The 23,480-nt window shown below is 48.3% G+C and overlaps 2 protein-coding genes across 2 annotated transcripts; one reads left to right on the top strand and one right to left on the bottom strand.

Annotated features, from left to right (window-relative positions):
- On the top strand, positions 1 to 3,431 carry DCTPP1 (dCTP pyrophosphatase 1). Its single transcript, XM_081088599.1, has 3 exons — positions 1 to 155; positions 807 to 917; positions 2,940 to 3,431. The coding sequence occupies exons 1-3, from the start codon at positions 55 to 57 to the stop codon at positions 3,238 to 3,240; spliced, it is 513 nt and encodes a 170-aa protein (XP_080944725.1). The 5' UTR covers positions 1 to 54; the 3' UTR covers positions 3,241 to 3,431.
- A 4,034-nt stretch (positions 3,432 to 7,465) lies between these two features.
- LOC308518842 (uncharacterized protein) lies at positions 7,466 to 23,190 on the bottom strand. Its single transcript, XM_081090624.1, has 2 exons — positions 22,660 to 23,190; positions 7,466 to 9,006 (listed from the first exon to the last, which is right to left on the bottom strand). The coding sequence occupies exons 1-2, from the start codon at positions 22,804 to 22,806 to the stop codon at positions 8,194 to 8,196; spliced, it is 960 nt and encodes a 319-aa protein (XP_080946750.1). The 5' UTR covers positions 22,807 to 23,190; the 3' UTR covers positions 7,466 to 8,193.
- Between the last annotated feature and the right edge of the window lie 290 nt (positions 23,191 to 23,480).

The following is a 23,480-nucleotide window of genomic DNA, read 5'->3' as shown; positions in this document are numbered from 1 at the left end:
CGAGCTGAGCGCGGGGTTTTCCTGGGCAATCTGGGCAGCAGCTCGGTGGGCGACATGTCCGCTGTGGGTGGGGAGAAGCCTGGGGACGCGGGGGGCGAGGGCACCGAAACTGCCCGCCCCTTCAGCTTCAGCCCGGAGCCCACGCTCGAGGACATGTAAGCCGTCTTCCCCCAACCTGGGCTGGGAAATCACCCCCTCTCGCCCTTTTATTGGGGAGGGCCCCTCCACGTGTCGGGAAGAAGTCTAGCCGCTGTGCTCGCGTCCCAGCTCTGCAGTCTGACCTCGGGCGAGTCTAACCTCACACTCAAAATGGGCTTAGCAGCGCACACCTGAGGCAGGGGGATGGTGACGCCAGGCGAGGGGTGTTAAGGCCCGCCCTGAGGAAATACTCCCGATGCTCAGCCCTCCATTCATGGGAGGTAGAACACAGACACATGCAGGGAGGGGGAGGCACTGTTTCTTGCTGGAGGAAACCAAGAAAGGCTCCTCGGGGGAAGTCCGCGGCCCTACACGGTCTCTGTAAGATCGTAGGGTTTAGGTCTGCAGAGAGGGATGTGCCAGGTGGAGGAAGCCTCAGCAGCAGCAACAGGAGACGGAATGGTAAAGAGGGTATTGTTGGGCTTCCATGGAGTTTAGGGTCTGGTCCATTTTATAGACATGACTAAAGGCCATTCAAGGAGTTACTTGCAGAATCCTGTCGGAAACCCATGCCCCTATTACAGACCAGAGACAGCTGCCGGGGCCCTGCATCTCCTCCCGGCGCCCTAACCCTGGGACTGGGCCTCCACCCCTTTCTCCTACCCCAGCCGCCGCCTCCATGCTGAGTTTGCCGCGGAAAGAGACTGGGACCAGTTCCACCAGCCTCGGAACCTCCTCCTGGCCCTGGTGGGGGAAGTGGGGGAGCTGGCGGAGCTCTTGTGAGTAGATGAAAGGCTTCCTGGAAGAATCTTTATGTGGTGGGGGGTGGGGAGTGGGGAGTGGAGGGAGGGGGGTATTTGATCATCAAATATCCATGGGTTCAAGTTCCCCTTCTCACTGCCAGGCTCTGTTCCTGGTGCTGAGGATACAGATGACTCAGTCCCTTGAGGGGTGCCCGGCCTCCTGGGAGAGAAGACAGCAAGGCAGATCTTGGTCTAAGAAAGGGCCAGGGCAATCTTCCTTTACCTCTGCCTCTGGGATAGAAAGGAATATATTCTGTAGAGAACGTGCCCATGGCACTCCAGGCAGAGGCGAGACTACATGTGCCTAGGTCAGCCGTGTGGGCAAACTACGGCCCGCGGGCCGGATCCGGCCAGTTTGAAATGAATAAAACTAAAAAAAAAAAAAAGACCGTACCCTTTTATGTAATGATGTTTACTTTGAATTTATATTAGTTCACACAAACACTCCATCCATGCTTTTGTTCCGGCCCTCCGGTCCAGTTTAAGAACCCATTGTGGCCCTCGAGTCAGAAAGTTTGCCCACCCCTGGCCTAGGTGGTAAATTCAGGGAGAACCTGAGACTCTTCCAGTGAAAGCTTCTCAAGGAAGAGCAAGGACTTTGTGTCTGTTTTGTTCTCTGGTGTGTGCCAAGTGCCTGGCCACAACAGACATTCAGTAGGTATCTACTGAGTAAGTGATAGGGCTGTGGAGGAGAGGGGTGGGATATGGAGCCAGAATGATAAAATTGGGGTTAGAACTGATGGAGTTTGGACAGAAGACCTGACCAGATGGGAGTGGTAGAGCGAGCACTGTGTCAGCAGGGTGGATGGGTCACCAAAAGAATTGGGGGCAGGGACACCAGTGAGGAGGCTGGTGCAGATAAGGCCAGAGGTCATGAGGCCTAAGCCAGTGAAGTCACAGGGGGGTGGAGAAGTTAGGGCATAGACGTGTGTGTGGGCAAGACAGTCATTTATTACAGATTTATGAGCCTCATCTGTGTGCTCGCTCTTCTAGAATCAAGACAGACATTGCTCCCACCTTCACTGCTAGGAGACTGACAGTAAATAAGCAAGCTTATTTTTTTAATGTGTTTTTATTCATTTCAGAGAGGGAGAGAGAGAGATCAGTGATGAGAGAGAATCATTGATCTGCCTCCTGCTCACCCCACACTGGAAATGGAACCTGCAACGCAGGCATGTGCCCTGACCGGGAATCGAACCATGACCTCCTGGCTCAACCATTGAGCCACACCAGCCAGGCTTATTTTAAAACAGCAGCAGTTGTGATAAGTTCTGTGAGTAAAATAGCACCAGGTTGTGAGAAAGGAGGAAGCAGCGGGAGAAGGCTTTTCTGAGGAGGTAACACCTGAGCTGAGACCTGGACAATAGGAAGGAGCCGGCCCTGGGAAAGCTGTGAGGGGAGCAGGGAGATCATTCAAGGCAATGGGAGCAGTAAGTGCAAAGGCCCTGGGACACTTTGACTGACCTGTGTGCAAGTCAGAAAAGGCCAGGGTGACTTTTAGGTGGGGAGTTAGGGAGAGTAGTGGGTTATGACATTGAAAGAGGCGGGAGTCATTCAGCTCATGCAGGACCTGGAGGACATGGATTTTATTCCAAGCACAGCGAGGGGAGTTTCAGGAGAGGGACAAAATGTAATGTGTAAATGTGCTTTTAAAAAATGATGCTGGGCAAGAGTAGAAGATGAGTTAGCAAGCTTCCCCAGTAGTCCAGGTCTGAGATTTAGTCTGGGGTGGCAGTGGCTAGGGCTGGAGAGAAGAATTGGGTCTTGACAAATGAAATGATCTCTTGCCAACTCTTTGACTCGTCTGGGTGACTCATCTGTTGGAGGCTCTTCCTCACCCGGAGTCTACCCAGGGCCCATATGGGTTGAACTGTCCTTGGAGGAAGTTCCTAGGATGTGCGAATTCATTGCTGCAAGAACTGGGGGTCCTGGGAGGCGGAACCCATTGTCCTAGCTAGCATCTCTGTGCCTGTGCCTATCTGTGTGTTCCATCCCCAGTCAGTGGAAGCCCGACGGGAAGGCTGGTCCCCAAGCCTGGCCTCCTAAGGAACGGGCGGCCCTTCAAGAGGAGCTTAGTGATGTCCTCATCTACCTGGTAGCATTAGCAGCCCGCTGCCGTGTGGATCTTCCCCAGGCAGTGCTCTCCAAGATGGACACCAACCGGAGACGCTACCCAGCACATCTGTCCCGCGGCTCTTCTCGCAAGTATACAGACCTGCCCCGTGGGGCCACCTCTGAAGACCAGACTGTGGGGACTGCAGACCTTGCCTGTGAGTCCACAGGTCAGGCCTCAACCTAGAAACATGGAATCAAGATCTGCAGCTCAGCATGGCATGTGAGGAAGACAGTGGCCTGCCCAGGGAACCTCATTCTAGTCCTTTCCTAACAGATCGCAGACCTAGGGACACGTCCTGAGGTCTGAGGTTCAAGAACCTCTGGACGACAGCCTCTTGGTACTCTTCTCCCTCAATAAAAGTTTTGTTTAACCGCCTCCAGATTCTTCCTGCGGTGGCTGGGGAGGCTCCGTCTCAGCAGGTGCTGAAGAGGGGCACCAGGGTTGCCTCTGAGCCCAACTCCCGTGTTTCTCTATTGTAGCTCCCACCTGCAGGGCAGAGATCTGACTTCTAGCAGGTTGCCTGTGAGATTCCAGCCAGTCTCCTTCCCCTTCGGGGCCTCTAACAGATAGGAGGCTGTGCGTAGCTTTAAGAGCCTAGGTTTTTGAGCCAGGCCATCAGGGATCAAATGCCATCTTTCATACTTAGCTGATGGTATTCATTGATTTCCTCATCTAAATGGAAATAAAGTGCCTGCCTGATAGGGTTTTAAAACTTAGGTGAGCCCAGCTGGCGTGGCTCAGTGGTTGAGCGTTGGCTTATGCACCTGGAGGTTACAGTTCAATTCCTAGCCAGGGCAGATGCCCGGGTTGCAGGCTCGATCCCCAGTAGGGGGCATGCCGGAGGCAGTTGATCAGTGATTCTCTCATTGATGTTTCTATCTCTTTGAAATCAATAAAAATGTAAAAACAAACTTAGGTGAGTTATTACTGTCAGTAGAGTGCTTAGGACAGTGCCTGGCCCATAGGACTTTGTAAGTTCCCAGTTATTAACTTTCAACTCAAAACTTTCAGATGTCCAGAGCAGGAAATGTCAACAGTTGAGTTGGGCCTGGGTCCAGGGCTGAGCCTCAGGCCCAGCACAAACTGGGATCAGATCTCTGATGTGGAGAACAGGGCTGCCACTCCTCTTGGAGTTGGGCCTCGCCCCTGCACTGCCATCTCCAGGCCAATTTCTCATTCCACTTCTATCCCTAAAAATAGTGTTAGGTGTGTGATTTACCTGTTGTGTGACCTCAGACACATCACTTTCTTTTCTGAGATGCCCATGGCCTGGGTGATGCTGGAAAAAAGACCTTCAAATTACTTTTGCTGCCCTTGTCAACCTGTTTCCACATCAGTAAAATGAGGGTTCCCCTTTGCCGGCCTCATTCCTCTCGGTGACCTTATCCCTCTTACTTCCCAGGTAAAACCCCAGGTTGGAACTGCTTCAGCTTTGGTTCCCCAGCCCACCCTGCTCCCTACCAATAGTAGTAGGAGCCTTCTCCTTACTGGTTTGATTTCAGTACCTCTCCTTGATCAATTATCTCTCTATATAATCAACTTCTCTTCCTTTCCATTACCCCTCACCAGAAGCACAAAAATTGAGTCTCTTCCCTATAGACAAAACCAACAAACTCCCCAGCTACTGCCCTCATACTTTTCACAGCCACGCCTCTTGAGAAGGGTTATTACACCCACCCATCTGCTGCCTCATCCTCCCATTTATACCCTAACCCACTATCCACTGAAATGGCTCACCACTTCCCCAAACTCCTACAACCAGTGGGCACCAGAGCAAAATCTGACCACTTCCTCTGAAACACTTTTCTCTAGATTTCCCAAACGAGGCATTTCTGAGTTTGTCTATCTCTGGCTGTTCTTTCCCAGGTACTTCTTGGGTATCCTTTTCTGGGAGAAGGGTCATGCACTTCAGACCCGATATTGCAAGGTGTTCTTTTCAATCACCTCTCTGACCCCTCCACGTTGACCTCACATTCCACATGTCCAGATTCGGGGTAACAATTGCCACTTCAACTGTTCTTATCCTATACCATCTGTGACTCTACCTGTGGTCATGCAAGCTAAGAAGTGAAGTCAGCCCCGCCTCCCTTATCCCCAGAATTCTAGCTCCTTAATATGTCCACTCCACCCCTTCCCGTATCACTCAAGGCTTCTTTGCTGCCTTGGATACTGTCACCTGGCTTCTAAAATCCCCAGTGGTCTATCTCCTGCCAACCTCGTTGCTCTTTGTCCCTATCTTCAAGCTCTAACAAGTCTGGCAGGCACTTTCAGGGACTCTCCCTAGTTCCCAAACTCTCTCTCTTTTAGCCTTCAAGGCCAGCTTAAACATACCTCCAAGGACAACCTCTCTAAACTCACCAGATTGGATTAAAAACCTAACCAATTGCCAAAACCGGTTTGGCTCGGTGGATAGAGCGTCGGCCTGCAGACTGAAGGGTCCTGGGTTCGGTTCCGGTCAGGGGCATGTACCTGGGTTGCGGGCACATCCCCGGTGGGAGATGTGCAGGAGGCAGCTGATCGATGTTTCTCTCTCATCGATGTTTCTAACTATCTCTCTCCCTCTCTGTAAAAAATCAATAAAATATATTTTTTAAAAAAAACCTAACCAACAACTCCCCCCATCATAGCAAATGACAATGGACTGCAAATGCCTGTATACTTGTCCCAGTTCTGCCATTCCCTCACTGTCAGTACTTACTTATCTGCAGAAGTGGAGATATGATTACCAAACTTGGATGCTGAGGATGAAAATGAGCTGACAATAATAAAGCACTTAAGTCTTAAACAAAGTACTGTTTAGCAGCCCTGGCCCAGTGGTTGAGCGGCAAACAATGAACCAGATCATGGGCTTGATTCCCAGTCAGGGCACATGCCCGGGTTCCAGGCTCGATACCCAGTATGGGTATGCAGGAAACAGCCGATCAACGATTCTCTCTTATCGTTGATGTTTCTATATTTCTCTACTTTTCCTCTGAAATCAGTAAAAATAAATATATTTTTTAGAAGTATTGTCTCTTCCTTATACTACGCTCCATGATGTTCATGGCTGCTCACCAAAGCTCTGCGGAATTTGGTGCCTGTTTAAGCACGAATCTATCTATATATATAAAAGCCTAAGCGACCATTGCAACCGAATGGAGGACAGAATAGGCTGTGTGAGGCAACCAGGCCAGCAGTGGGGTTAGTGAGGGACGACCAAAGGACTGAGTAGCAGGCTATGTGGGGCGACCAGGCCGGCAGGGGAGGTCTGTGAGGGGCGACCAAATGACTGAGCAGCATGCTGCATGGGGTGAACAGGCCGGCAGGGGGGTTAGTGAGGGGAGACCAAACAACCAAACAGCAGGCTACATGGGGTGACCAGGCCCACAGGGGGGGCAGTTGGGGGCAACCAGGACGGCAGAAGAGGGCAGTGAGGGGTGACCAGGCTGGTGGGGGGCAGTAAGGGGTAGGCCAGCATGGGGGGCAGTAAGGGGTGACCAGGCCAGCAGGGGGGGCTGTTTAGGGTGATCAGGCAGGCAGGCAGGTGAGCAGTTAGGAACCAGTGGTCCCGGATTGTGAGAGGAATGTCCCAGATTGGAGAGGGTGCAGGCTGGGCTGAGGGGACACCCCCCCCGCCCCATGCACGAATTTTGTGCCCCAGGCCTCTAGTCTAATCATAGGGTAATATGCAAATTGGTTGGGATGCTGTCACAGTACCAACCGATCAGCGGGCTACGTATGCAACAGGCATGGGTGGGCGGGGCATTGCAGCAACAGGGGTGGGGACCTGCAGCGTATGGGACACGATGGCTGCTGCTACTTGCCCAGGGCCGGCCAGGGCTCTGGCAAGCTGCCGATAGCCACTGCTGTTGTGAGGGCCCGAGGCTCAGGCAAGCCTCATGGCAGGCAGTGGCAGCAGCAGAGGTGTGATGGGGGCTTCGCCTTCCCCTGATCACAGGGTTGCCTCCCACAGAGGGAGGCCAGAGGCAGCAGCAGCAGCGAGGGGGTGATGGGGGTGGTGCCTTCCCCTGATCGACTGGTCGCCTCCTGTAGAGGGAGGCCCGACTGCTGCTTGAGCCATCAGTAGGACATCCCCTGAGGGCTCCCAGAGTGTGATAAGGGGCAGGCCGGGCTGAGGGAACTTCCCCCACCCCCCAGTGCACGAATTTTGTGCACCGGCAGGGGAGGTCTGTGAGGGGCGACCAGGGTCTATTGTGCTGTATTTACAGACCCTTCCAGATCAGAGGTTATAAGGACATAACCAAGGGCCAAGTGTGGGATGACTTCACACACACAAACCCAGTTCCAGGAACCCTTTTGGGCTAATAGCCCCACTTGGTTCTGTGATGATTCACTTAAGTCACCTAAGCCCAGTAAATACCCCAACTTTGCTCCTTTCCCCATCTATTCATTCACAGGCACATGTGCGTGAAGATATAATACTTTATTCACTAACACGGGTTGAGGATTTGTAGTGAGGGGGAAGAGGCCACGGTTTCCAAAAATCCCAGTAGAGCAGTGATGGCGAACCTTTTGAGCTCAGCCTGTCAGCATTTTGAAAAACCCTAACTTAACTCTGGTGCCGTGTCCCATATAGAAATTTTTTGATCTTTCCAACCATAGTAAAACAAAGACTTATACAGTGGGGCCTTGACTTACGAGTTTAATTCGTTCCATGACGGAGCTTGTAACTCAAATTACTCCTATGTCAAATCACTGTGACGTTCGCTGCACCAACTAGCAGTGGGGTATCTGAAGCTGGCTCGTAACCCAAATTTTTTTGAGCTTGCAACTCAAAGCAAAAAATTGGCCGAGAGACAGCTGGTATCTCAAAAAAACTCGTTAGTCGGGACACTCATAAGTCAAGGCCCCACTGTATTTTTGATATTTATTTTATATATTTAAATGCCATTTAACAAAGAAAAATCAACCAAAAAAATGAGTTCGCATGTCACCTCTGACACGCGTGTCATAGGTTTGCCATCACTGCAGTAGAGGATTAACTATGTCTCCAAGGTCCCGGGCAGCCAGTTCTGCCTTCCCACCCTTTCCCAGACCAGGGTCCCGAAGTCCTTGTCCAGTTAGTCCAGCACCTAGGGTCGGGCCCTGGAATGCGCCTCCTCAGCCAGACACTGGCAGCCACAGTGATAGGGGGGCTCATCTACTCTCACACTCTGGGCAGCGCTCGGTGACAGTGGTGGCCTTAGTGCCAGGGGGCAGCTTGAAGTCTCGGCCGCACACAGCGCAGATATAGAGACGGCGCATCATATGCGAACGACGATGGCGGACGAAGTTTGAGCTGAGGCGGAAGCGCTGGCCGCACTCGGTGCAGGGGTAGGGCCGCTCGCCCGTGTGCGTGCGGGTATGATCTGCCAGGTTGGACCGGTGGCGGAAACAGCGGCCACACACGGTACAGAGGTGTGGCTTCTCGCCCGTGTGCACGCGCCGGTGCTTGGCCAGCGCCGAGCTCTGCGCAAAGCGCGTGCCGCAGTCGGCGCAAACATACGGCCGCTCCCCGGTGTGCGTGCGTCGGTGGCGCACAAGGCACGAGCTGCCGCCGAAGGCGCGCCCGCAGTCGGGGCAAGTGTAAGGCTTCTCGCCCGTGTGCACGCGCAGGTGCTGCGCGTAGTTGGAGCTCTGAGCGAAGCGGCGCCCGCACTGCGTGCACACGTAGGGCTTCTCGCCCGTGTGGCGCCGCCGGTGTTGCTGCAGGTTCGAGGCGGCCGAAAAGCGCTGGCCGCACTCGGGGCACTCGTAGGGCCGCTCGCCGGTGTGCGTGCGGCCGTGTTTGGTCAGCGCCGACTTCTGTGAGAAGCCCCGGCCACACTCGGGGCATTCGAAGGGCCGTTCACCCGTGTGCGTGCGCGAATGCTTGGCCAGGGTGGACCGGCGCGCAAAAGCACGGCCGCAGTCCGGGCACACGTGTGTACGCGCCGGGTCTGCAGAAGGCGCTGCCGCCTCCCTCGGGACCTGTGGGGAGAAAGGGGACAAGTCAGTCCTGAACCACAGTCCCGTGAGCAAGAGACCTGGGTCTCTGCAAGCTGTAATCTCAGTTCCGCTTATGGAAAACAGGAAAGCCTCCCTCATAGCACTGGTGCGCACATTAAATTAGATACTGCACTAATGTACATAGCACCTACCTGCCCAGTGTCATTCTACCTATTCTTTAATAATTCAAGTATTTATTAAGGGCGTACAAGGTGCCAGACTGTGTTCCAGGCACTGGGGATTCAGTGTTATATTTGTTAAATTCCTGCTTATGGGAAAAATGGAGAAGTGCTGGTATTGGGTGAATGTTTCAGATTTAAATAAGGTTAAAAAACTGATGTAACAAGAGCAAAAAGTAAAGGAAGTGAGAAAGCAGGCTACAGAGGGCACAGCAAGACCCTGAGGCAGGGGTTTTGCCAGTGCAGACCCAGGAATGCCAAGAAAAAGTACATAGGGCCGAATGCATGGAGGGGAGAGTAATGGATGGGTGCCCTGCAGGGGATCTCAGCTTAGAGCCTTGCAATAGGAAAGACATGGAAGGTGATGTCAGGGGAATGATGGCATAAGGCTGTCTTTTCCTCTCCTCCTGAAATTTCAAAAAGTTAACCGTGTATAATTCAACAAAGAAACCCCTGCTCAACACAGACGCATGCCTGAGAGACCTGCGCACTGAAACATCTAAAGGTGGGCAACCGGGAATAAACGGGGAGACGAGCAGGAAGCGTAGATGGCCCCCAGGTGCAGCCCTGTAGCCAGGAGCTCATAGCAAGTGGCAAGCAGTGAGAGTGAACAGTGTCTGAGTCAGCAGATGCCTGACAGAGCACAGGATTCTGCCACGTGCATGTGGCTCGGAGACAGGCAGTGGTGTTTCAAAGAAATGTACCACAGAGCCCTGCCACTGCTTGGACTCCCAAAACTTGCCTCCTGTTGCCCTTGAAGTCAAGTTCAGGAGCGTACTATCTGTAAACCAAAAGCTACTGCAGTAGAATACGTGTCCCTCTGTGACTGATCCCCAGGAGGGGTGCTGGGACGGGACCCACGGAAGTGAGACACAAACCCTACCCTAAGCAGCAGTTATACAGTCTTAGGGAAGCCACGGAGGTTCAAGACTGGGAGTTCAAAAAAAAAAAGACTGGGAGTTCAGAGGTAAAAATCTTGTGATTCAGCACCATTTACTGGAAAATAGTAGAAAGACCTCTTCAGAGATAAATGCATAAGCAAAGGAAGACAGCAAATACCATGAAGAACCACAGTGATGAGGATGACCAGAAAGAAAATGAAAAATCCTCAGAAAGCAAGCTGGAACACATGGAAATATGTGATATAAATGACAGAGATTTCACCCTAGCTGGTGTGGCTCAGTGGATAGAGTGTTGGCCCACAGACTGAAGGGTCCTGGGTTCAATTTCAGTTAAGCGCTCACACCTCGGTTGCATGCTCAATCCCCAGCCCCAGTCGGGTGTATATGGAAGGCAACCAATCGATGTGTCTCTCACATCGATGTTTCCCTCTTTCTGTCTCTCCCTCTTCCTTCTACTCTCTCTAAACATCAATGGAAAAATTTTAAATTTTTTTAAAATAACAAATGACAGATTTCAAGATTGCAGTCCTGAAAATACTCAATGAGATGCAAGAAAATACTGACAGGCAATTCAGTGCACTTAGAAAACAAATCAATGAACAAAACGAGTACTTTACCAAGGAGATTAAAAAAAGAACCAATAAGAACTCCTGGAAGCGAAGTATGCAATTAAGGAGATTAAGAGTAAACTACTGAGCATAGAAAACAGAAGAAATGAGATAGAGGAAAGAACTAGTGATATTAAAGATAGGAATCAAGAAATGGTGCGGAGGGAAGAGAAAGACCTGAGAATAAAGAAAAATAAAAGAGCTCTATGAGACCTATCTGATTCCATCAGAAAAAGCAATATTAGAATTACAGGCATTGCAGAGGAGGAAGAGAGGAAGCATGGAATGAAGAGTCTATTAAAACAAATAGTGGATGCGAACTTTCCAAATCTATGTAAAGAACTAGATCCTCGCCCTGGCCAGCTTGGTTCAGTGGATAGAGCGTCAGCCTGTGGACTGAAGGGTCCTGGGTTTGATTCCGGCCAAGGGCACATGCCTGGGTTGCAGGCTCGATCCCCAGTGGGGGTTGTGCAGGAGGCAGCCGATCAATGATTCTCATCATTGATGTTTCTATCTCTCCTTCTCCCTTCCTCTCTAAAATCAATAAAGAAATATATTTTTTAAAAAAAGAAAAAGAACTAGATCCTCGATTCCAACAAGCAAACAGAACACCCGGTTACCTCAATCTAAAGAGGCCTTCTTCAAGGACCTGTCACAAATTAATGACAAAGAAAAAAGTTCTCAAAGCAGTCAGGAAAAGAAGGAAGTAACCTACAAAGGAAAACCCATCAGAATCATCTGAACTCTCAGCAGAAACTCTACATGCCAGAAGAGAGTGGAAGCAAATAGTCAAACTCCTAAAAGAGAGAAATTACCAGCCACAAATAATACATCCAGCAAAATTATCCTTTAAATATTAAGGAGAAATAAAGATGTTCCCAGACATACAGAAGCTGAGGGATTTCATCACCAGAAAACCTCCATTGCAGGAAATACTCAATAAAGTTATTCTACCTGAAACAAAGAACATAAGGCCTTAACACTATGAGTAAGTTCAACAATAAACTTACAGCATAAATAGGGATAATTTGTGACAACAAAAACATCAAAGGGGAGGGGGAAAGGTCTGAACTGGAAAAGGATAATGAAGATCAGATGCACTCAAAAGGGAAAAAACTGCCCAGCTGGCGTGGCTCAGTGTTTGAGTGTGGACCTATGAACCAGGAGGGGTCAGTTCTATTCCTGGTCAGGGCACCTTCCTGGATGTGGGCTCGATCCCCAGTATGGGGTATGCAGGAGGCAGCCAATCAATGATTCTCATTATTGATGTTTCTACCTTTCTCTTCCTCTCCCTTCCTTTCTGAAATCAATAAAAAAATTTTTTTAAAGAAAACATAACACTTCTTAATATATACCCACCCAACCAGGGAGCACCGAAATATATAAAACTACTCACAGAACTAAAGGGAGAAATAGACCAAAACACAATCATAGTTGGAGACTTTATACTCCATTGACAGCTCTAGACAGATCAACCAAACAAAAAATCAATAAAGAAATATTGACCTTAAATGAAACACTAGACCAAATCGACATAATTAACATTTACAGAACCTTTCATCACAGAGCATCAGATTATACATTCTCCAGAGCACAGCATTCTCAAAGATTAACCATATATTGGGTCACAAAACTAGCATCAACAAATTCAAGAAGACTGCAAGTTTATCAAGCATGTTCTCTGACCACAATGCCTTGAAATTAGAAATCAAATGCAAAAATGAAGTAAAGAAACCCACAAATACATGCAGATTAAACAACATGCTACTAAAAAATGACTGGGTTAAAGAAATAAAAGTTAAGGTCAAAAGATATAGAGAATCTAGCTGGTTTGGCTCAGTGGGTAGAGTGTTGGCCTGCAGACCGGAGAGTCCGGGATTCGATTCCGGTAAAGGAAGGGCATGTACCTCGGTTGCAGGCTCCTCCCCAGACCAAGCCCTGGTCAGGGGCTCATGCAAGAGGCAACCAATCATGGGTTTCTCTCACATTGATATTTCTGTCTTTCCATCTCTTTCACTCTTCCACTCTCTCTAAAAATCAATGGAAAAATATTCCTGTTGAAGATTAAAACAAAAACAAAACAACAAAAAAAACTCCCAAAAAACAAAAGTCCAGGACCAGATGGCTTCACCAGTGAATTCTACCAGACATTCAAAGAAGATATTTTAAAACCATCCTTCTCAAAACCTGGGAAAGATAACACAAAAAAAAGTAAACTACAGACCAATATCTCTGATGAATACAGATGCAAAAATCCTAAACAAAATACTAGCAATTTGAATACAACAGTACATCCAAAAAATAATACATCATGATCAAGTGGGGTTCATTCAGGGGCACAAGAATGGTTCAACGTGCCGAAACCGGTTTGGCTCAGTGGATAGAGCGTCAGCCTGCGGACTGAAAGGTCCCAGGTTCGATTCCGGTCAAGGGCATGTACCTGGGTTGCGGGCACATTCCCAGTGGGAGATGTGCAGGAGGCAGCTGATTGATGTTTCTCTCTCATCAATGTTTCTAACTTTCTATCTCTCTCCCTTCCTCTCTGAGAAAAATCAATAAAATATATTTTAAAAAAAGAAAAAAAAAGAAAACCAATTCTATTAAAAAAAAAAAAAAGAATGGTTCAACGTACGCAATCAACATAATACACCACATCAACAAAAGAAGGATCAAAACCATGTGATTTTACCAATAGATGCAGAAAAAGCATGTGTTAAGATACAACATCCATTTATGATTAAAACACTCAATAATAATAGGAATAGAAGGGAAGTAGCTCAACAAAATAAAGGCCATATATGCCTAGCCGGCAAGGCTCAACATTTGAGCATCAACCTATGAACCAGGAGGTCACGGTTCGATTCCTGGTCAGGGCACTTGCCCAGGTTGTGGGTTCAATCCCCGGTTTGGGGCTTGCAGGAGGCAACTGATCCATTATTCTCTCTCATCATTGATGTTTCTATCTCTATCCCCCCCCCACAACCTTCCTCTCTGAAGTCAATAAAAACATTAATAATAATAATAAAGGCCATATATGATAAACCCTCAGCTAATATCATACTCAATGGTGGAAAACTGAATGCTTTTCCTCTAAGATCAGGAACGAGACAAGAATGTCCACTCTCACTCAACATAGTGCTGGAAGTCCCAGTCCGAGCAATAAGGCAAGAGAAAGAAATAAAGGCATCTAAGTAGGAAAAGAAGTCAAACTGTCACTTTTTGCAGATGACATAATTCTGTATATAAAAAACCCAAAAGACTCCACTAAAAAAACTATTAGGAACAAATATAGTCAAGTTGCACAATACAAAATCAATGTGCAAAAATGCATTGCCTTCCTGTATAATAACGATAAAACTTCAGAAAAAGGCCCTAGCTGGTTTGGCTCAGTGGCTAGAGCGTGGCCTGCAGACTGAAGGGTCCCAGGTTCGATTCTGGCCAGGGGCACATGCCTGGGTTACGGGCTCGATCCCCAGTGGGGAGCATGCAGGAGGCAGCCAATTGGTGATTATTTCTCATCACTGATGTTTTTATCTCTCCCTCTCCCTTCCTCTTTGAAATTAATCAAAATATATTTTTAAAAAAAATTTTTTTCAGAAAAAGAAATGCGAAAAAAACAATTCCTTTGCAACTGCAAAAAAAAGAATAAAATATATAGGAATAAACTTAACAAAGACATGAAAGACATATATACTGAAAATTACAAAGCATTATTAAAAGAGATTGAAAAAGACACAACAAAATTGAAAAATATCCCATGTTCATGGGTTGGAATAACCAACATAGTTTAAATGGCCATATTACCCAAAGCAATATACATATTTAATGCAATCCCCATCAAAATCCCAATGGCATTTTTAAAAGAGAATGAGAAATCATCATTTATATAGAAACACAAAAGACCCCAAATAGCCAAAGGAATCCTGAGAAAAAATAAAGAAGCTGGAGGTATCATGCTACCTGACTTCAAATCATACTAGAGTTATGATCATCAAAACAGCATGGTATTGGCAGAGAAACCCACACACAGATCAATGGAACAGAATAGAGAGCGCCGCTATAAAACCACATGTATATGGACAGATAATTTTCGACAAAGGAGACAGAAACATATAATGTAGTAAAGATAGTCTCTTCAATAAGTGATGCTGGGAAAACTAGAAAGCCACATGCAAATGAATGAAAGCTGATTTGTCCCCATGCACAAAAATTAATTCAAAATGGATAAAAGGCCTAAATATAAGACCCGAAACAATAAATTACATAGAAGAAAATATAGGTACCAAACTTATGGACCTTGGTCGTAGAGAACATTTTATGAACTTGATCACAAAGGCAAGGGAAGTAAAGACAAAAATAAATGGATGGGACTGTACCAAACAAAAAACCTGCACAGCAAAAGAAACTGACAACAAAACAAAGAGAGAGCCAACCAGATGGGAGGTGATATTTGCAAACAGTAACTCCGACAAAGGTTTAATTTCCAAAATATATGAAGAACTAATAAAACTCAACAACAAATTACCCAACCAGAAGGTGGACAGAGGACCTGAAAATACACTTGTCCCAAGAAGACATATGAACAGCAAACAGACATATGAAAAGATGTCCATCCTCACTGGCAACTAGGAAAATGCAAATCAAAACTACAGTGAGCTACCACCTTACACCTGTTAGAATGACCATTACCAACAACACAGGCAACAAGTGTTGGAGAGGCTGTGGAAAAAAGGCAGCCCTCATTCACTGCGGGTGGGAATGTAGACTGGAATCATCACTATGAAAAGCAGCCTGGCAATTCCTCACAAAATTAAAAACACAGCTACCATACAACCCAGCAATCCCTCTCCTGGGTATATACCCAAAAAACTCGAAATCATGTATTCACAAAGATATATGCACCCCGATGTTCACTGCAGCATTAGTCACGGTGGCCAAGACATGGAAACAGCCAGTGTCCCACGACAGAGGACTGGATAAAGAAGACGTGGTCCACACACACCATGGAACACTTCTCAGCCATAAGAAAGCAGGAAATAGTGCCATTTGCAACAACATGGATGGCCCTTGAGAACATTATGTTAAGTGAAGTAAGACAATCAAAAAGCGAAGAACCACATGATTTCACTCACATGTGGAATATAAAACTGAAATTCGTGAACACAAACAGCAGCGTCTGAGCTACCTGACTGAAGGTGGTAGGAGTAGGGGTCCTAATATAAGGTGACAGGAGATTTGATTTTCAATGGTGGGTACATGGTGCAATATACAGATCCTGTAACATAGAAACCCACACCAGAAATCTATATGTTCATGTTGACCAAAGTCACCTCAACCAATCTAATAAATATTAGAAAAGAAGAAAGAGATGGGGAACCATTAGAGGAATTGTTAGACGGTACTTCGCAGGGACATAACCAGATGAGACTCATTTTAAAAGCCTCCATCAGGATGCTGGGGTAGAAGGCGGCAGCAGGCAGAACGGGAGCCCAGGGAAGAGGCTGCTGCACTGCAGTCATCTGCCCAGAGAATACAGTAGCTCAGACCCAGGTGACAAGTGAAAAGCGAAGGAGTGAAGGTGGTGAGCATGGTCGCTTCTGAATATAGTTTTGCCATTTCAGACAACAGATTTGATAAATAAGATCAGACATGAGAAGTAAGGAAAAGAGGAGTCAAAATGACTCCAAGGATTTTGAATTTAGCAACTACAGAAGTCGAGCTGCCATCTGCAGATATGAGGATGGTGGGAAGAGCAAGTTGAAAGGTGAAATGTTTCAGGTCACATCTCCAATTCTTGATCATCTGGAGCTCAGGAGACAGGCCTCGGCTGGAGATGTTAATTGCTAAAATACAACGTGGTACTTTAAAAGAAACTCCCCATAGCTGATTTGGCAGAGAAGCAGGAGCAGCAAGATGAGTAGCCAGTGAGATAGGAGAGGATGGCGACTTAGAAGCGAGGCCAGCCCTGACCGGTTTGGCTCAGTGGATAGAGCATCAGCCTGTGGACTGAGGAGTCCCAGGTTCGATTCCGGTCAAGGGCATGTACCTTGGTTGTGGGCACATCCCCAGTAGGGGGTGTGCAGGAGGCAGCTGATCGATGTTTCTCTCTCATCGATGTTTCTGACTCTCTATCCCTCTCCCTTCCTCTCTGTAAAAAATCAATAAAATATATATTTTTTTTAAAAAGCGAGGCCAAAAACAAACCCAGGCTTTTGAATAAACTTTTAAAATAGAGCACATAGCATTTTTTAAGCTGCGAAGAAGGAGGCAAGGGTAAAACCCAAATACAATTCTGAGGCCTGAAATGAAAACGAGCCAGTTTCATGAAGCCTGGGCTTCTAGAGATAAAATCAGAAAAAGAAATGTTGCCGAAACCGGTTTGGCTCAGTGGATAGAGCGTCGGGCTGCGGACTGAAAGGTCCTGGGTTCGATTCCGGTCAAGGGCATGTACCTGGGTTGTGGGCACTTCCCCAGTGGGGGATGTACAGGAAGCAGCTGATAAATGTTTCTCTCTCATCGATGTTTCTGACTCTCTATCTCTCTCCCTTCCTCTCTGTAAAAAATCAATAAAATATATATTTAAAAAAAAAAAAAAAAAAAAAGAAATGTTTCCTAAAAGGCAGGTGAAGGGCACAGGTTGTATTAACAGTGTTAACATTGTACTGTCCTAGTATTTTGTACTAACAGTAGAAGGAAGAGGAATATTGAGGGCATCTTGCTCCCTTCTTAGAAGAGAGGGCTCATCCAGGCAAAGTGGTGTTGAATGATGCTGGGCCGAGCAATTAGGTGCATTAATTAATGATTAAATGAAATATCTGACACATATTAAGGACAAGACAGTCTTAGCTTCTCCCCACAAAGTAGTTACCATAGTCTTATTTTATAGATCAGGAAACTGGTTAAGAGAGGGTAAGTGACAGCTTGTGAGTCGTGAAGGGCCTTACTTTCTTTTCTTTTTGCCAAAAAAAAGAAAAGTTTATTGATTTTAAAGAGAGAGGAAGGGAGAGGGAGAGAGACAAACATTGATGTGAGAGGGAATCTCGATTGGCTGCCTCCTGCACCCCCTGCCGGGAGATGGGACTACACCTATGCAACTGAGACACTGGCCAGGGCGAGGATTTTACTTTCTGAAGGTGCAAGAAGGGCAACCTCAAGGCCTTGGAGATCGGAATTCTCGCTTAAACTGTACAAAGAATAATGACAGTGATACCAACATTACAGTGTAAAGTTTCAACAACGCTATGTGATGTACATTGTATTAAATCTTCCTGTCACCTGCCTCGAGTCAGATGTTATCCTTGGTATTTAGGAAAACAGGCTGAGACAGATTAAATTCCCATAGCCAGGGGAGTCGGGACCCTCACTTAACTAGCAGGCTACACTGCGCTTCCCTGCGCCCACACGGCCAAGATGGGACAGAGGCTGGACTCCAAGTCCCTGGCACTTTCCAAGAGGAATTTAAAGTTAAAGTACAACCTGATATCGAGAAACTCCCCATAGCTGAGTTGGCACAGTGAGAACTCAAGGTCACACTTTCCAGTCTTACCCTGGTTTTGACACCTACTGGGTTTACTGCAGCACGGCAGCCATTGCGGAGAGAACTTTTCTTATTATACTACATTTTGTTCTGGCCCTTTTGTCTCTGGCACCCATCTTTAAGATGACTAAAGCCTTCCTGAGGGCGTCCTTACGCAGGGTCACTGACTAGAAAAAGGAAACTCTTCACACAAGTACTCTTGGCATTGGCAGCTCCAAGAGAAGGGGCTCTGGGTGCCCCAGGAGAAATCTAGGTAAGAGGGGCTGAGACTAACTCATTAAGATCACAGGCAAGTCACTCCCGTCCCAGGCCCCAGTGAACCCAGGAAGGCTCGGTAGGCTCGGTGAGATAAAAAGTGCCCAACTGGAGCTATGCACACATCACAGGATGCAAGAGGATTCAGTCTTCTGCTGGTGCACTCGTATCTCATTATGATCATTATGTATCTTTTTTCATGGATATTAGAAAAAAGATGCATCACATGAAACCCACAGTTTCATCAGTATTATTTTTTGGATAAAAATGGATTTAACAAAAGCTGCTAACCTATCTGAGGAAAAGCATTAAGTAATGAGCACAGCAGGTGAGCGATGAACATGCAACTAAAGCTGGGCAAATACCAGACTAGGTGGTCAGTCAAGGCCCTTCCATGTGTTAAATTCTACAGCTATTAGATTTAAAAATTAGAATAAATGGTATTTGCACTGTAACAAGAAGGTCCCACGGGGAGACAATGTAGTATAGTAATATGATGATCCAAGTCCAAGAAGTGATTGCGTTTGTATTCCTGCTTTATGTTTGGTTTGGTTTTAACAGAGCAAAGGTCCCAGTTCCCTCCTCAGTAATAACTACCACCCAGCCAATATGGCTCAGTTGTTGAACATTGACCTATGAACCAGGAGTTCACGGTTCAATACCAGGTCAGGGCACAGGCCTGGGCTGCGGACTCAAACCCCAGTATGGGGCGTGCAGGAGGCAGCCGATCAATGATGCTGTCATCAGTGACGTTTCTATCTCTCTCTCTCCCTTCCTCCTGAAATTAATAAAAGTTTATTTTAAAATAACAGTAACTACCATGAATTGAGCTATGTGCCAGGGACTATGCTAAGTGCTTCTCACTCACGTTCTCGTTAAATTCTCACAATCCCTTGGGTTAGGTATCAGGAGCTCCACTTTATAGATAAAATAAGACTCAGAAGGAAAGTGACCACACAAGGCCCTACAGCCAATCAATGTCCGAACTGGGGTCTGAATGCCAAGTCCCATCATCCAAAACACCTGTTCTCTTAACCATGCTGTTCTACCTCACTGACAAGTCTGAGGTCACCCTACACAGCTTGTCTCCCTGCCCTGGACCCTTTTCAGAATCCCCCTTCTTTTTGGTAGTACGATCCCTACCCTCTAGCTCAGAGGTTCTCAACCTTGGCTGCACATTAGAATCACCTGGGAATCTTTTTAAAATCCTGATTTCTGGGCCTCATCCTCCGGAAATTCTATTTCTTTGTTACCAATGTTGTGGCCCCACCCCATAACAAAGAAACAGAATTCCCGGAGGATGAGGCCCAGAAATCAGGATTTTAAAAAGATTCCCAGGTGATTCTAATGTGCAGCCAAGGCTGAGAACCACTAGCTCCTTGCTACAGACCAGCCATATCAGCATCACCGGGAACTTGTTAGAATCTCGAGTCCCACCACAGACCTACTGAATCACAACCTTCACTTTAACAAGATTCCCAGGTGACTTGTTTGCTTGTTAAAATTAAGATTTAATCTAGAAGAGAGAACAACTCCTGGAGAAAGCAGGTGGGAAAGGTGAAGAGGGTTTTACAGGCTGAAGGACCCCATAGGCAAAGTCTCAGAGGTGAGAAAGGGTCAGGTCTGTTTGAACTGGGGCATGGGATGGGTGTTGGGTCATGAAGTCAGGACATGAGGTCAGGTGGTAGAGCTTTGAATGCCAGGCCTAGGAGCTAAGACTCTATCCTGAGGGAACAGAAAAACACTCAAAGGTTTAAGCAGAGAGAGAGGATTAGATGTGCACAGAGCCCTTTGAGAATATCTTTGTGTTAAGGAGAGGTTGGATTTTGATAGGCAGTGAGAGAATGCTTCAGTGCCGTGTGCAGCATAATTCAGGCCTGTTCTGGACAACGGCTGGCCATGGGACTGGGTGATGACAGCTACGAGATGCAAGATGTCAGCACTGGAAAGAGCTTTGGAGACGACAATCTTCAGAGAAACAGACTCAGGGAGACCACACAGCAAGCTCATGAGCTACCTTGTGGGCAGAGTGCTATGGTAAACATTGATGGGATGTGTAGGCAAAGCTGGTCAATGGTGAAGCTGGGATTTGAACCGATGCTTTTAACTGCTACATGTTCTGTCTAGAGCAGCCGTGGGCAAACTACGGCCCGCGGCCGATCCGGCCCATTTGAAATGAATAAAACTAAAAAAAAAAAAAGACCGTACCCTTTTATGTAATGATGTTTACTTTGAATTTATATTAGTTCACACAAACACTCCATCCATGCTTTTGTTCCGGCCCTCCGGTCCAGTTTAAGAACCCATTGTGGCCCTCGAGTCAAAAAGTTCACCCACCCCTAGCCCTCCGTACGTTTCATGGCCAGCCATGCCCAGCCTCCTCCAGCCCATCCTGAGCTCTAGCCAGTCCAATCAAGGTTTGAAAATATCCCCAACTTTCTGTCTTGTCTCCACTGCTGTCACTACCTGAGAGCAGGCTGCCAGCCTCACATGGCCTGTTCTCCCCGCAACAGCCAGTGAATCTTCTGAACAGAAAACCCAACATGTCTCCTCTGATCTGAGGCTTCTGATGGCACCGTATCACCTCACGCGTATGTAAAATTCCTATGCGGCTTCCAATACCTGTAGCTCTCTGGCCCCGTCTCCTCTGAGCCTTTGCTTTTGCTGTTTCCTCCTCCTGGAATGCCCCTCCTCTGCCTCCATTTGCCAAATGCCCACTGAGCTTTGTCTGTGAACCTTCCCCACTGCCTTGAGCTGTCGGCCCTCAATCTTCTGTCTAGGCCCCCATGTGCGTCTCCCCTTTCACACCCAGCCCTAGGATACAGCCCAAAAAGGCCTTTGGTAAAAATGAGTTGAAAAATCTCTAGGATGACCTTAAGGCTCTTCCTAAGCCTTAGGAGTACCCTAATTAAGTTAATAATAATGTACCTACCTATATAGTTTAAGTTTAAAAAATTTGACTCTCAAAAGAAATTTCAATCATTGTACTGTTGATATTTGGCTCCACTGACTAATGAGTTTGCCGACCACTGACCTAGACCAAGGTCCTAAACTTTAGAGGAAGAAGGAATAATCGCAGAATGAATAACATTTACATAGTGTTTATTATGTAAACAGTTCTCTTCATGTGTGTTAACTCATTTCATCCTCACAACCCTAAGAAGTAGGTGTGGGTATGATTTTCCTTTTACAAATGAGGAACGTGAGGCACAAAGAGGTTAAGAAACTTGCCCAAGGTCATACAGCTGGTAAATGGAGATGAAAGTCCACCCTGAGCTCTGGAGTCTGAGTTCTTCACTTACAGGTGGAACGGGGAGATCAGGAGATCACAGGGCCAGAAGAGGCGGAGTAAGCTAGCATGGTGGGCCAAGGAGGCCTGAGAAAAACAGACCTACAGAGCTATTTTGACTGGGAGCAGTGGCCAAAGCAGCCAGCCCCCTCCCCCTAGGGCCCGCCACACCCACTAGGGGGCAGCCGAACGTCTTTCCCTGGGAACTGGCTCCCCTGCAGGAGGAAACCAGAGCCTGGGCCCAGAAACCTGGCCCAGCCAGAGTTCCCCAGGTATGAGCAGGCTGCACTGGAAGTTGCGGCAGTTTGGGGCCTGAAGGGAAAATCTAACTCCTATTCTGATATTAAAGCTCCTCTCGTCAAACCTTCCTCTCCCTCAGGAAAAATCCCGAATGCCCTACCTGGCCTGCCAAACACCCTGAGCTCATCCACGCTTCTCCCCGTGCCCCACTCCCTCCCTCTGGGCCACTGAAAGGCCCATTTCTTCTGCCTGGAGTCGCCACTCACCTCACCCCTCACTCTCACTGGTCTCGGATAAGCCATCTCTTTCCTAACTTTGGGACCTTGGCCAGTCACCAAACTATCAAGCTTCCTGGGCCTCAATTTCCTCACCTGTAAAATGGAACAAATACTACCTATGTTATAGAACCGAGGTGCTTAACACAGTGCCTGCAGAACAGTAAATGCTCCCAAGGGTCCGGGTTTCTGTTGCCTAACCTGGCCCCTCCCCCACCCTGTCTGCATTAGGCTCCCAGCTCCGGGCTTCTCTCCGCGGCGCCTGCTCTCACCACACAGGATTGTAGCTGCTTCTGCCTGACGGAGGCTGCGCCCGAACCAGGTTAGGGATCGGGGTGTGGGACACGTACCTCCTTGTTGTCCACGGGGATCTTGAGTTTCACCACCTCATACTTCTCCTCACCCTCATCCTCCTCATCCTTCACCAGCAGCACCATCTCCTCTTGCATCTCCTCCTCCTCCTCCTCCACCTTCGGTGTCTGCTGTTCGCCAGGCATCTTGGTGTCCTAGGGCGGGCAGCTGGGTCAGAAGCTCAGGACCCACCCCGCACCCCGGCCTGGCCCAGGCACGGCGATGCAGCGCGGCTTCCCTCGGCCGACCCTGGGGGTTGGCCCTCTCCCTCCCACCCCAGCTCGGCCCTAGGCACCAGCACTTGCCCGCGACCAGCTCCGAAGACACTCGTTCACCCCACTCATCCCGGCGTTCAAGGCCCAGAACAGTTCGAATCTCCAGTGCCAACGAGTCGCCACCCTCCCCGCGCTGAGTCACTGCCGGCGCCTGGGTCGGGGCCCGGAACTCCAGGGCACGGGCTGGAGGCGGGATCGGGGCGGGGACCCTGCGGGTGCGCACTCACCAGCCGCAGGTTCAGCGCTCACGCAGCCCCAGGCCAGGCTCCCGGCGGTTGGGCATTCGTGAGGCGTCGGGGGCGGGGCCTCTGAGCGGCCTGTCATTGGTCAGAACCTCTAGCCCCGCCCCCTAGGGGAGGGACCCGGAGGACCCGAGCGTCCGGTCTGAGCTGCCCCGGGAGGGTGGGGAACCCAGGGCCTGTGGCGCCGCCGTTCCCCAGCTCCCAGGACCCCCGTCCGCTCCACCCCGACTCTCACGGTCCTCGCAGTCCGGTTCGGACCCACCTTCAGGGCGTTCCTCCTGTGCCGCTCGGGGTCTCCGCTGC

Source organism: Myotis nattereri (assembly GCF_964212035.1).
Source record: "Myotis nattereri genome assembly, chromosome: 4".
Classification (NCBI taxonomy): domain Eukaryota; kingdom Metazoa; phylum Chordata; class Mammalia; order Chiroptera; family Vespertilionidae; genus Myotis; species Myotis nattereri.
This window is presented reverse-complemented; position numbering and strand designations above follow the sequence as displayed.